Raw genomic sequence first — 13,436 nt, 5'->3', positions numbered from 1 at the left:
TAAAAAAAAAATACTGAGTGCACCTTTAAAGATCTATGCTTATAATACAAAGGCTGCAGCTCATTTGCAATCTATGCAATGCATGAACAGTCACCCGTCTTCTGTCAGGCATTTAACCCAGGGGACTGTCCTTGCAATTAGTTATTCTAGATTTAAAAGATAAGAAAATAAAGTATTTGCTAAATGTCAAATAACCAATCTGAAAGCACCTTCTAGTTCATCTCACACCACACAATCATTCGTCACTAACAGCAGGGACATCGGGGGTGTTGTTTTCTCCTCCAGGCTAGAACAATGTAATTATCATTGCAATGATTGCACTAACAGCAGCAGTAATTAGCAGCACGGACCCATCCGGATGGTGACTCGCAATATGCACGAAGCCATTCAAATATCCCCGCCTGCTATCTGAAGTGAAATCCAAGAGGCTCAGAGAGAAGCAACTAAGCATTAGAGTTGGAGAGCGATCGGAGGGAGGGGTGCAAGTGCACGTAAGCTGCCTACAAATGACACACTGCAATCATAAACTGTCTCGCGACGCGTTCTTTCGCGCCCTTTCGTTAGTGAAGTATGAAGACGACGTCGAGGTACTCGGAAAAACGGCTTCAGTTACAGAGTCAGCAGTTAGTAACGCACTTCTGACCGACTTCTACTGCTCAGCCCGCAAAAAGCTTCATCGCAGCCGCCTGAGAGTCTTTATGGACCGGGAAGGAGCCTGCTCGAGTCGAGATAACGGAATAGACCCCATGCCGATTATATAAGGGTTTTGCGACAAAGAAAGTCAGGAGGCAGAAAGGCTTGCTTTCCTCATCACTTCGCCCGAATAAACTACACGTCGGGGCTTATATTATGAACAATGTAGCTTTCGAGCGTGACGTGGTTGACTTCTCTGGATTATTTTCCACGTTTAGTTTTGTTGAGAAGCAGCACAGTGTCATTAGGCTACTGGACGAACGGCGCGATTTCGGACACTGGATTCAGATAATATCGTCTTGATGCCTGCAGGTTTTCGCTGGTCATTAGATTGAGACTGCTCTGTGAAGTCTTCATGCTGTGGGGTAAATACTCTCTACTTCATCTATTCCTGCTTACATGAAGTTGAGCTGTCTTGCAACTTGATATTCAATTATTCATGCAGCCTTCAAGTCCAAAAAGTTCAAATATTTTAGATGTCACCGTTTCGCTGCTGACCGAGCTCACTGGTGAGATTGACACATTGCCAATTCGGATGTGTATCCGAATGCAATGACACCTGTCGCAATATCGTGATATATAGAAGTGGCACAGGTCTGATGATCACACGTGTACTGCAGCAGCAGCTCGACACTTACAAGCATCAAGACAGATGATGCCATTTATTTCGCGAACACTGATGCTCTCACTGTGATGATATTCTCTGTGTGGGAATGATTCAATGGCACATTACCGACTAACATTTTCAGTCGTTTACTCGTAAATGAGGGCATGTGGCACGAGTCCAGCAGAGAGCATCTCCAAGAATGAGAGGTAGACGCGATTATGGGCACTTGCACACAGCAATTAAACATTTACAATATTCATCACACTATATTTAACCTAGACCATTAATAATGACCATCACTTTAGAGTGTTAATTATGAGAAGCTTTTACATTTCTCCTCACATTGTCGTAGCCTACATTACATTACTTAATTACATCACTTATTATCCTCTATAAAATATTACAGACATAGGCTAGTTCAAAATTCTGTCATCATTTATTCACCCTATCATTCCAGTGACTTTTTTCGTCCATAGAACATAAAAGAAGATATTTTGAGAAACGTCTCTGTTTAAAACAAAAAACAAAAAACTGTTTGGATAGCCTACTATTATTTTAAAAATTATTATTATTATTTTTGGTGACATCACTTTAAAACAACTGAGATTCAAATAATTACACTTGCAAATATTAATGATCAATTGGTTATTTTTATTTTTATGTAAACGATAACAAATATGGAGAAATTATTCAGTTTCTTTCTGCTTTTAGACAATTCCATGACCATTCGATTACAACATTAAAACAATATAATACATATTAAATATTATAAATTGACCACTATTGCTTTTTAACAAAAAATATCAAATCACTTGCAAGAATTTAGTGTCTATACATCGCACATCTTTTGTTGACGTATTAAATAAAAGCGCAGATCAAAGCACACATTTGTACAAAGCAAAACTGCATGAAATTATGCACGGTAACCTGTGGCCTTAAGCAATTACTTATAGTTAAGGATGCACTGGCTGTCAGTACTAAAGTCTAGTCTTTATTGATGTGCTTGAAAAAAAAAACCAGTATCATCCAAGTGACTTGATAACCTAATGAATTATGTGCTGACAGTGGAGTCAAAAGATAAGCTCTGCACCTGCAGGCAAGCCTTCTGGGTTTTCAATTCCTTTTTCGTCTTAAAATAACTATCTTCTATCATTTTTCTGATTGAAAAAGAAAGATGTGTCCTGTGCTGAAGCATTTTTCTTCAGGAGCATGTGGCTTCTCCTAAATTCAACACTCAGCCTGAGATTATTGGATTCAATTGAATTCCAAAGCAGAAAATCAGTAACAGATACACAAAATAAGATCTGCAGTCAAAATCAGATATTAGTGACGCACACTCCATTTTCATTCCACAGAGCTCACAGAAGATTAATCATTCTAGGTCATTTACCAACATACTCCCTTCATTTCCAGCACACTTAATGTGTTTAATTTCTACAGTTCCCAAGCTATGAATATATTTCCATTCACATTCTCATCAACACAACATCTCCTTTTTCCCAGAGCAGGTCGCCTGTGCTTTTTGTGTTATACTCATCATCACTCTTTCCTTCTTCATTTCCCTCAGCTTATTTATGAACCATTACCATCATGCCGTAACACTTTATTAGGTCTGTAAAAAGCCAAGGGAATGAATCACTATCTTGCTCTCTCTGTCCCTCTTTCACCCCATTCAATTTCCATTTCACCTCACGATTTAACACTTTTTCCCCATGTATCAACATGTATACCTAATGGGTCTTTAAAAGTTGCAAGAGTTGTGATGGGATAGTTCACCCAAAACAATTATGTCATCATTTACTCTCCCTCTTGCCATTCCAAACCATTTTTGTGTAAACTTATTTTATGTAGTTATAACATGTAAGAAAAATCCAATAAAACAAAATGTTGAAACCCTGTATTTCCACAAACCTGTTGACACCCCATGTGTATGTCCTCAACAGTAATGACTTTCGAATTAAAAAAGTAATCTATCTGAGGTGTTGACATTCCACTTCAGACACAAATGGTTAGTAGATGGCTATAGTGCATCGGACATTGAGTTCATTCGGCTGAGAAGGCCTGCATTCGATTTCACCATAAAGCCCACAATCATTTCTCTACATTAATCAATACCACAGTTTTACACTGTCTGTTGCTGAAATATGGCTTGAGGAAACATGAATAAAATCAACATCAGTATGCAGTGTTATGACAACACCTTTCAGACAGTATTAAGATTGAGTGTCACCATTTTGCAGGTGGCCAATGCACTTGAAAGGCCAAAGAAAACGAGCCAGAGAATCAGACTTGATCATGTCATGCTTCATACTGAAACCAAAGACCATTAAATACCGCAATATGTGACAAAACCAGCATGGAAAGCTAGCCACGAGGAAAAGAGGCTTTGAAAGTGTGCCTTGGGTTCCCTTCAATATAATTAATTAATAAGGGAACAAGAGCTGACATGAATGCTATATACTATGCAAATAACTGGGAAACTTCCAAAGTCGAAAGGACTTAAAGTTTCATGAGTTAAGAAATCAGATTTAGAAAGATACAAAAAAAAGATTCTGGCATATTCTATTATATTCAAGGCATCAATTGGGAAAAATACATTAGATTGAAAGCAGAAAGATGTGCTTGTTTTGGAAGTAATGAAAAAAGACCCTGGCCACCATAAAGCCCTGTCTCAAACAAGCAAAAGCTTACACTCAGCACTGCCACAAACCTCATCTTACTAATCCTTTCAAAGTCACTTTGTAAACCAAACAATCCTTTGAAATGCCATGAATCGTAAAATCTCCAAGGATTACAAACTACATTTGTCAAGAAAGACCTTCGGTACAGACATTCAGCAACTACCTTCGATAATAAAGTGGAAAACTCTCCCATTTAAACGTAGCGAAACAATGAGGAGAACATTGTAGAAAATCATGCAATTTGCTCAGTCCATAAAAATGGACTGTTCTGCCTTAAAGTATTACGAACATGTACATCAAAGACTTTGAAGATTTATGGCTAATTCACTCAGAAATTGCACATTTCTCTGTATATTCCGGTCTTGTAATTGCACATAATCATGCTGCTCATGTCATTATCAGGAAATTAAGGATATAACCTCTAAAACCATCCTCATCTCTTTCCTTAATGAGCCATCAGAGTCTGACTATGTCCTTATTTCTCCTTCTACTTCAAGCATGTTGCCCTCGCCCCAGGTGTGCGTGTCTACTCTGGTGACAGTGAGCACGATGGCCGTGGTCGACCTCTACCTGCTGGAGCAGAGCATGCTGGGACCTCGCAGTGGAGCCCGTCCTGCAGTATGGCCTTGTGTTGCCGTCGCACTCGGTGACCTGTGTTTCCTGCTGGCGCTCCGCTTTGTTTCTGCCGGTGTGGTTTCGGAGGCTCGCTCTCCCCGTCGGGGCTTCGCCAATGCTCTCTGGTTCCTTTTCCTCTCGCTGCTGCAGCTGAAGCTTTTCTTTGTGTGTCAGAATTACAGACAGGAGAGACGACCCCCGGATCCTCTCGCCCGCAAGACTCTGACTCTTTTACTTTCGGTGTGCCTGCCCTCGCTTTTCCTCATCCTGACAGGAGCCGATTACATGACTCCCCTTCGTAGGAAGCAGGAGGTGCGCAGCCGGCTTCTGTGGGTGGTGGTCGACTTGCTTGATGTGTTGGATCTGCAAGCTGGGCTGTGGGAGGTGCAGGGCAGCGTAGGAGTTCCTCTTTGGGTTGAGGGTATAGTGTTCTTTTACTGTTACGTGCTGTTGCTGTTACTGCCGTGCGTGTCGCTCACAGAGCTGGGTGCCACTGCGCTGCCTGGGCTGCAGGCGGCACGAAAGGAGGCTATCTATCCGTGGCTCAGTCTGGTGACCATTAATGTGTTCACGCTCGTGCCCAGAGGGGTGGGGATGCTGTGGTACAGGGACCCACGGGTGTCCACGGTGTTCCTGGGGAAAAACCTGCTGGCTCTCGCAGTAAAGCTGAGCTCCGCCTGGGAGAGGCACAGAAAGGGCAGCAGAGGGATGCAGGGAACAGGAGCCGCCACAGGAACTGGAAACCAGACTCGAGGTGCGGTTTCGGAACAAGCCACGGAGCAGGAGCAAGAGTGCACATCTACAGTGCCGTCGTCCACGCGCTACCACTCGCTTTCACGCACTCACGGACACAGCCACTCGCTCTCTCACGTCAGCCTGGACCCCTCCGAGACCTCTCTGGGACCGGCTTACATTTCCCACGAGCTCTAGAGGTCGCGGAAAAGCCCTGAATCTGCCAGCAACTGGAATTTATGGGCACATAACCATCCCTGGAGTCTCTGTGCTTTTCACAAGATTAGCAGAGATAACTTATCGTATTAGCACACTTTGTAGTTTGAACAACTGATGATTTGTAAAGCCAAACACGAGTAGCCTACTGTGGTGTGAAGCTCCCAGACAAAATGATAATGAGGCTGGAGCTGTTTTAATTAAGTGCCTTCTTTAAAGAGCTACAATTAATATTGTTACTCTTATTTATTTTTCATCAAGGACTTGAATTAAACCATGTACTGTGAAGCATGACCACTGTTAATATTCCATTCTGTAATAAAAATGTTTAATATACACCTGCCTCTATCATTCAGATGCAGCTAGACCTATGTTGGTCAGACATGCGAGACAGAAGCAGCTCCACAGTAAATTTGTGGAGACCTGTCAAACTTAATGACAACATTTCAAAAATTATATGGGACATAACTTCATTTAAATCACCATTTTTATGGTTGGTCTTCACAAACAAATTAATCCATTCCTCCATCAACTAAATGGACGTTTCATGGTTGAGAAAACGCAATAACAAAAGTATCTGTCAATCACTTAAAACAGTAAAACCTTCCACACAATTACATACAGTGGAGTCCAAATGTCTGAGACTACTAGTGAAAATGCTCAACAAAATTGTCATTACAAATTATATTATCAGCATAGCAAGTTCAGGCCAAAAGTTGACTTAAAAACATTTCATTCATTTTTAAGTACTTGTTGTATCCTTCTTTTGCTTTAGTGACTGCATGAACTGCAGTAGTTTGTGTAAAAGCAGCACATTACTCCAGTAAAAATGAAAATGTCACCAATCTTTCAAAATCCCCAAACTATTGAATCCCAGTTTCTCAATGTTGTCTCAGACTTAGACCCTTCTGTGTGCAGCACCAGACATGTCTGTGCACAGAATGGACAGTGAGAGCTCGCCAATCTCCACCTTAAAATGTATCATAGTTACCACAGCCTGAACTGAAGCATCTTTCCCATTGTGGTTACCAATGACATATCTGTACATAGGAGTATGATGTTAGGGAAAGACATTCTGATGTGGTGATAGAGAATGAATCCTGGTGCGGATTATGATGATGGGGGGTTGCACTCTCCATCAGCAGCCTCTAAAGCCCTCTACAATCCCCCCCTACACTTTCTCTAATAAACCGTTATTACTCATATTAATTGAAATGGGACTAATTTTTCAAAGAGCTAAGAGCTTATACCGCACTGCATTAATGATTTTCAAGGAATGTTTACAGAATGTAAAAGGGGACAAACTTGCATGACAAATGCTAAAAATAAGCCTAGCTATAAATTAATTGAATTACTGAGAGCAGTTCAACTTGAAGCTGATTTAGCTTCAGAGGTATATCAGACATATGAACCAGACCAGAATGCCATTTCTCAGCCTTTCATCTCTCGCTCTCTCTTCATTTTAAATGCACAACCTCCATGTTATGTTCACTGTAACTGTTCAGCTTGCCAGTAATGAAGAGAAATCAGTGAAAAGAACAGAACTAGCAGTTCAGACACAAGAACGTTCATTATTCGAGTAAAATAGCGTCATATTTCACCCCAAAATCAAAAGAAACAAATAAGTAGTTGCTTAATAAAATAACTTTTTTTGCATTTTTAATTTGACATTATTAACATTCTCTAAATTCTGTATCGCAAAATACATTAAAATTCTACAGCTAAAAGCAATACAACCATTCTAAAATCTCTTTTTTAGACCAGTAATATTGTGAAAAATTATTACAATGTAAAATAACTTTTCTGATTTAATATATTTGAAAATGTATTACGTGATGGCAAAGCTGAATTTTCAGTGTCGTGATCTTTTCGAAATCATTCTAATATGCTGATTTGGTGCTCAAGAAACATTTATTTTTTATTAGCGTTGAAAACAGTTCAGCTGCTTAACATTTTTTGTGGAAACTTGTACTTTTTCAGGATTCTTTGATGAATAGAAAGTAAAAAAAAACAGCATTTATTTGAAATGTAAATCAGATGGATGGATGGACGGGAATAAAGAGTTAATCATTTTCCGGTGAACTATTCCTCTAATTGTAATGAAAATAATGTATTAATGCAAAATATTGCATGGTGCATAAATATAAAGATTTCCTTTGATTTAGGGAGTGAAATGTGATGTGGACGTGTTTCACAAATTCACCCATTTGAATTTCAAATTCACAAATTCACCAAACATTTCCCTCACAGTGTTAGTATGCTTGATCTCGACGTAAAAACTTGAACTATTGTCTTGCACGCCCCTCTTTTATTCCGTCCCTGTTTCTCTCCTCCATCCGGCTGAGTTAATTTCTCCCTGGACTGTAATTACTCTCCTCCACAGAAGCTGTCAGTTTCCCCCCTCTCCTCCAGAACTCCCTCTTTTATTTCTCTCGTTTGTTTAAATTTGCCCCCCGGCCGACAGGCAGCCTACCTCTATGCGCTTACCCTGTCAGGGATGGTTAGGCAGACGAGAGAAAAAACGAAGAAGGGAGAAAGTGGGAAGATTAAAGGGCCAGAGCTGTAAGCTGAAGGCCTGCTGGCTGCAATTTATTTACAGTTTAATACACATAAAAGTAGAGCCAAAGATGGCAGAGCTCAAACAGAGCTGACAAGAGCACGTGTAGACACATGCACAAACACACGACTGTGCGTGTTTCACGGACATATGGTGCTGCTTTGCTTGACTGATGCTCATTACACCTCAGATTTAGTTCATAACAGCTTTCTTCAGAAGGCAAGATCACTCTGGAGGCCAGGTTGACTTGCACTGGCTCATTGCAATGTCTCATTTATTATCATCATGATGGGCAAGGGACTGTAATGACATCATTACAGCTGTAATTAGCTTGTTAGTTATGAATGTGCTTTACATTTGAGAGCAGAGGTAAGCCTGTGTGAACTTTTGACTAAATGACAGTCCCTATGTGGTGGAGAAAAACACAAAACCTTTAGAGAAACATCAGATCTCTGTGAACAAGAGGTAAAAAAAAAAAAAGATGTAGTAAAATATATAAAATCAGATTTTCATTCTGAACATTCAACTCCTGCAGAAGACGACAGACCTTGAAATGGACAAAGCTGTGGAAGCTGTGATTTTTTTATAGGCCATCCCGGAAGTTGGCATCACCTTTGTTCCCTCAACAAAAACACAATAAGATGTTTCCATTGGCTTTTGGATTATTGCAGAAAATAACCTCTGTAACCAGCAACAGTTTATGATTCATACATGATTTGTTCATCATGATAATCTTCACAAATGAACAACTTTTATAAATTTCAAAGCTTAAATATATTTGCCAGAAGTAAAAAGCTAAACATAGGCTATAAATGAACTATGCCACAGTCACACGACTTCAGCATCACTACCATTAAGCTTCGACAACTTTTTCAGTAACCATCTTTTTAGTAATGCTTTAAAAACATCACACATTTCTCGTGTATTTTATGTTGTAGAACAACACGTGAATGCAACTATCTTGAGCTTGTGTTAACCACTTACCTTATTTCAGGCATTTAACCAAAAAAACATGGACTTCAAGACGATATAACCGGATGTGCTAAAAAATGCAACCTGGTTCCTGGTTTTGGTCTACAACAATCATGCAGCACTCTATGTTCTTCAGAGTTCCCACTCTTTTTAACCAATAATTTCGCACAGCTTTGTCCAGTTTTCCATGATTTACTGGATAAAGATTAAAGGGATAGTTCACACAAAAACAAACTTCTGTCATCATTTACTCACCCTTAAGGTGTTGCAAACCTTTTGGAGTTTCTTTCATCTGTTTAACACAGAAGAAGAATGCTGGTAATCAAACAGTTGACGGTAGCCATTGAATGCCATGCTATGGAAATCATTGGCTGCCGTCAACTGTTTGATTACCAGCATTCTTCAAAATATTATTGTGTTATTAGTGTTGAACAGATGAAACATGTCTTTTCCAGGTCTAGAAATCATGCTTTTATAATTAGGCTACCACATATAGTCCAGGTTTTCCAGACAGTGAGAACCATGGTTGCTAAAAAAAAAAAAAAAAAACAGTTTTTGAGGGGGTGAATTAAATGTTAATTTTTTTTGCTTTAGCTGATTTTAATGCTCGTTTTGTCTTTTTCCCCCCCTTGGAACCTTGCTGAGGTGCTCTATAGTGAGTCTCAGGCCCCGTCCACACTACTGCGTTTTCGTTTAAAAACGGAGACCTTTTGCTACGTTTGCACCTCCCGTCCACACTAAAACGGCAAAAACGGAGACCCAAAACGGAGAAGTTTAGAAACGCTGCCGATCCTTTTTTCGTTTTGAATCTCCGGAGGGCGTTTTAGTGTAGACGGGTCAAAATGGAGGACTTTAGAAACGATGACGTAGTAGAGGCTCACGCTCGGCTCTATGATTGGGTGTCATCAGTCATGGCGTATATCTTTGCTAGCAGCTGTTGTACAAGTAAATTCTGCATTTTACAACGCTATAACTGCCTACATGCGCCGGAGTCAAGCTATAATTCGAGCGATCAGTGACAATTCCCGTGTGCAGCGGCGGTGTTGACCGTACATGGAGCGTCGGTTTGGGGTTAACCCAGAGCATGGTGGGATAATTTTATCAATGAAGTTGTGTTTACACAGGCACGCGCATGCCCAGTGTTGGTGAATGGTCACGTGATCCGCGTTTTCAGTCGTTTTAATGTGGACGGAGATCAATTCTAATACGCAGCTAAAACGCTGGTGTGGGCGGAGATCGTATTCGTTTTAAATAATTATCCATTTCTAAACTAAAACTCAGTAGTGTGGATGGGGCCTCAGCCCCGGGTTGAGAATCACTGCATTACAGTCATAACAAAGGCCAAAAACACAATAAAGAATACAATAATAAAGAGAAAATGAAATCGATGCTGAAAACGAGAGGTCTAAAAGCTTACCTGTCCCAGAATGGGGCCCAGGGGAGGCCCAGGAGCCGCCTGTCCAGACCTTACAATCGCTCTGATGACGCCTCCAGTATCCAACTTTTTCACTGCCTTGGCCGCTTTAGATATCTTAGACATATTGTCTATGTGTCTGGCTTGCCACTCGTCTGTCCGTCCACTTTGCCTATTGGGAAAGATAATTATAGAGGTCTCCTTAATTCATTAAAAATTAAACACAAAAAAATCAATACATGTCCAGAGGTTGAAAAGTGAGTCACACAAAAGCTCTATGATCCATAAAAGCTCTCCCAGGAGTGCACAGTGGCCTTATCTCGAGATGCTGTGTGTGAAGACAGTCACGAGACGAAGTGCTATGAAACCTCAGGACCTTCAAAGATAAGGGATAAAAGCACATGTGCGTCGTGCACTCGAGGAGCTTCTGTGCTTGGCTGCCTTCAACAATTCCCTGCACTCTGCTGATCCATTACAGTTAGCTAGCGCTCTATGGGTCTACATCAGGAAGGGTCGATGGAGAAGATTGGACGGCAGCCACCAAGAACCAAAACGCACAGATTTAGTGTCTCACGCAAAGGGCGAAAGGGTAATACCTGTTTTTTTTCCATTCAAGACTAAATTCAATTACATGATTCAATCAATTAGTTGAGTGGATGTAAATGTATGCATGCACATGGGGAAGCATGACTCATAAAAACCACGCCCTATAATCTGATATAAACCAAATGGAATAAAATCCACTACGTGTTCGACGCCATTCGCCAGACCACAGCACAGCCAAATACAAATATAACGGTAGAACTTGACCCTTTTTGGGACTGTTCAACCCAGGTGAAAACGAGATCTCTAAATTATTCACAGCGCTCTGTTCCCAGGTTAACCTCACCATTTATATATTCAAAAATGCAAGGGAGATGAGGACAGAGGTGAAATAAACACACCTCGCTAGCCACTAGTTGGAGCGCGCCATTGGTTTTAATGCCAAGTTAATCCTCGCATCTGTGCGCACAAGGAGACAAGCAAAGAGAGAATTTCACAAGCACTGAAACGTCTTGGATCTCAGAATACACAGGCTATCTAAGGAGAGCAGAACCAGCAGATATAGGCTCAGCAATCACCAGTTGTGGGAATGCATTGCGTTAAAAATTACTTTGTGTTTTCTTTAAAATGCCAATCACATACTGCCCTTAATTTCGCCCTTCTATTTCATGCTGTTCTCCAAACATATTTTTGCTGTTTTAAAAAGCATGTTGAATCAATTTTAAGAGGCAGTCAGGGACGGTTGGGCTGCTGGTAAACCTCTACTTCTTGGCAGGAGGTCCAAGCATCTTAACATATTCAGAAGCAAAAGAGGACAATCAACAATCCTGAGTTGAATTGAAGCAATTTATTTGGAACATTGTGTTTGGCACCAATTTACTTTTTTGGGGGATGGGGGAGGGTTAGGGTGGTGTGTGTTTACTTAGTGCCGAAAATAACAGAGTGTCTGACTGTTTTGAAGAAACATGCATGAAATTTCTTTTCCATTTTAAAGCAACTCTGTTGACGTGATGGGGATATAAAATACATGAAAGAAAAGAAAATAAATTAATTGAATATGGACTGCAGGCATTGTCTGTCAAACTTCACTGTGCTTCCTGTGTTTACTGCTTTGAAGCACTCATCAGCTTTCCAAATTAGATTAAATGGCTTGAGAATAATATTTGATATTTTCAGGGGGGAGAGAAACCTTTGGGGTTGGTAAGATTTACATTTTTTGAAAGAAGTCTCTTATGCTCACCAAGGCTGCATTTATTTGACCAAAACTACAGTAAAAACAGTAATATTGTGAAAAAAATATTATAATTTAAACTAGCTGTTGGTTTTCTATAGCGTATTTTAAAATGTAATTTATTCCCTATATGACAAAGCTGAATTTTCAGCATCATTACTCCAGACTTCAATGTCACATGATCCTTCAGAAATCACATGCTGATTTGGTGCTTAAGAAACATTTCTTATTGTTATACCTATGTTGAAAACAGTTTTGCTGCTTAATATTTTTGCAGAAATTGCTTTTTTCTTTCTATTTTGTTTCCTATCCTTTGCTGAATAGAAAGTAAAAAAAAAACAGCATTTATTTGAAATAGAATTGTTTTTGTAACATTATAAATGTCTTTACTGTCACTTTTGATTAATTTAACACACCCTTCTTGAATAAAAATATGAATTTCTTGCAAGCAAAAAAACATTTAAAATTGTGTTTGATTAAAAATAAACATTAATTCCCTATTTTCACTTGACTGATATTTTAATAACAGATTTTCATGTATAGGCTACGGTGGGGAGAACAAGCATTTGATACACTCCCGATTTTGCAGGTTTTCCCACTTACAAAGCATGTAGAAGTCTGTAATTTTTATCATAGGTACTTTTCAACTGTGAGTGATGGAATCTAAAACAAAAATCCAGAAAATCACATTGTATGATTTTTAAGTAATTCATTAGCATTTTATTGCATGACATAAGTATTTGATTCATCAGAAAAGCAGACCTTAATATTTGGTAGTACAGAAACCTTTGTTTGCAAATCGGCAGTGTATCAAATACTTGTTCTCCCCACTGTATATAAATATATAACATCTTAAAAATATATTTATTTATACACATGATGGAGTCATGAAAATGTACTGACTCAGCTGCTATTTCTTCATCTGTGGAAATAAAGCTTTGTTTGCCTTTTATGATAAAATGATTTAAGATTTTAGGCTAATTTAATTTCCTGAAAACACTGAAACATCATTGCATAGTACATTCACATTTGTTTGTTTACTATCCCACTCATTAATCTATAGCCAAAGTGCCATTTGATTTTTTTCTGCATTGTTTTAACAGAGAATAATGAAGTAGGTGTACAAACAATTGGCGCCTGAAAATGAATAGTTGCAGTGTTTTACACTGAAGTAT

At 39.5% G+C, this 13,436-nt stretch overlaps 2 protein-coding genes across 2 annotated transcripts in view; one reads left to right on the top strand and one right to left on the bottom strand.

Annotated features, from left to right (window-relative positions):
- mrpl11 (mitochondrial ribosomal protein L11) overlaps nt 1-13,436 on the bottom strand; it is a 46,087-nt gene that overhangs the window by 27,766 nt on the left and 4,885 nt on the right. Inside the window, exon 2 of the mRNA XM_056243746.1 lies at nt 10,491-10,659. Coding sequence (XP_056099721.1) covers nt 10,491-10,613 — 123 coding nt within the window. The 5' untranslated portion in view covers nt 10,614-10,659. The remainder of the gene's footprint in view (nt 1-10,490; nt 10,660-13,436) is intronic.
- Nucleotides 337-5,880, top strand: tmem265 (transmembrane protein 265). The gene is made up of 2 exons (XM_056243745.1): nt 337-1,058; nt 4,479-5,880. Exon 2 carries the CDS (start codon nt 4,480-4,482, stop codon nt 5,524-5,526), a length of 1,047 nt encoding a protein of 348 aa, XP_056099720.1. The 5' UTR covers nt 337-1,058; nt 4,479; the 3' UTR covers nt 5,527-5,880.

The sequence above is a fragment of the Rhinichthys klamathensis genome, unplaced genomic scaffold (assembly GCF_029890125.1).
Source record: "Rhinichthys klamathensis goyatoka isolate OS25496 unplaced genomic scaffold, OSU_Roscu_1.1 h1tg000837l_1, whole genome shotgun sequence".
In the NCBI taxonomy this organism is placed as follows: domain Eukaryota; kingdom Metazoa; phylum Chordata; class Actinopteri; order Cypriniformes; family Leuciscidae; genus Rhinichthys; species Rhinichthys klamathensis.
This window is presented reverse-complemented; position numbering and strand designations above follow the sequence as displayed.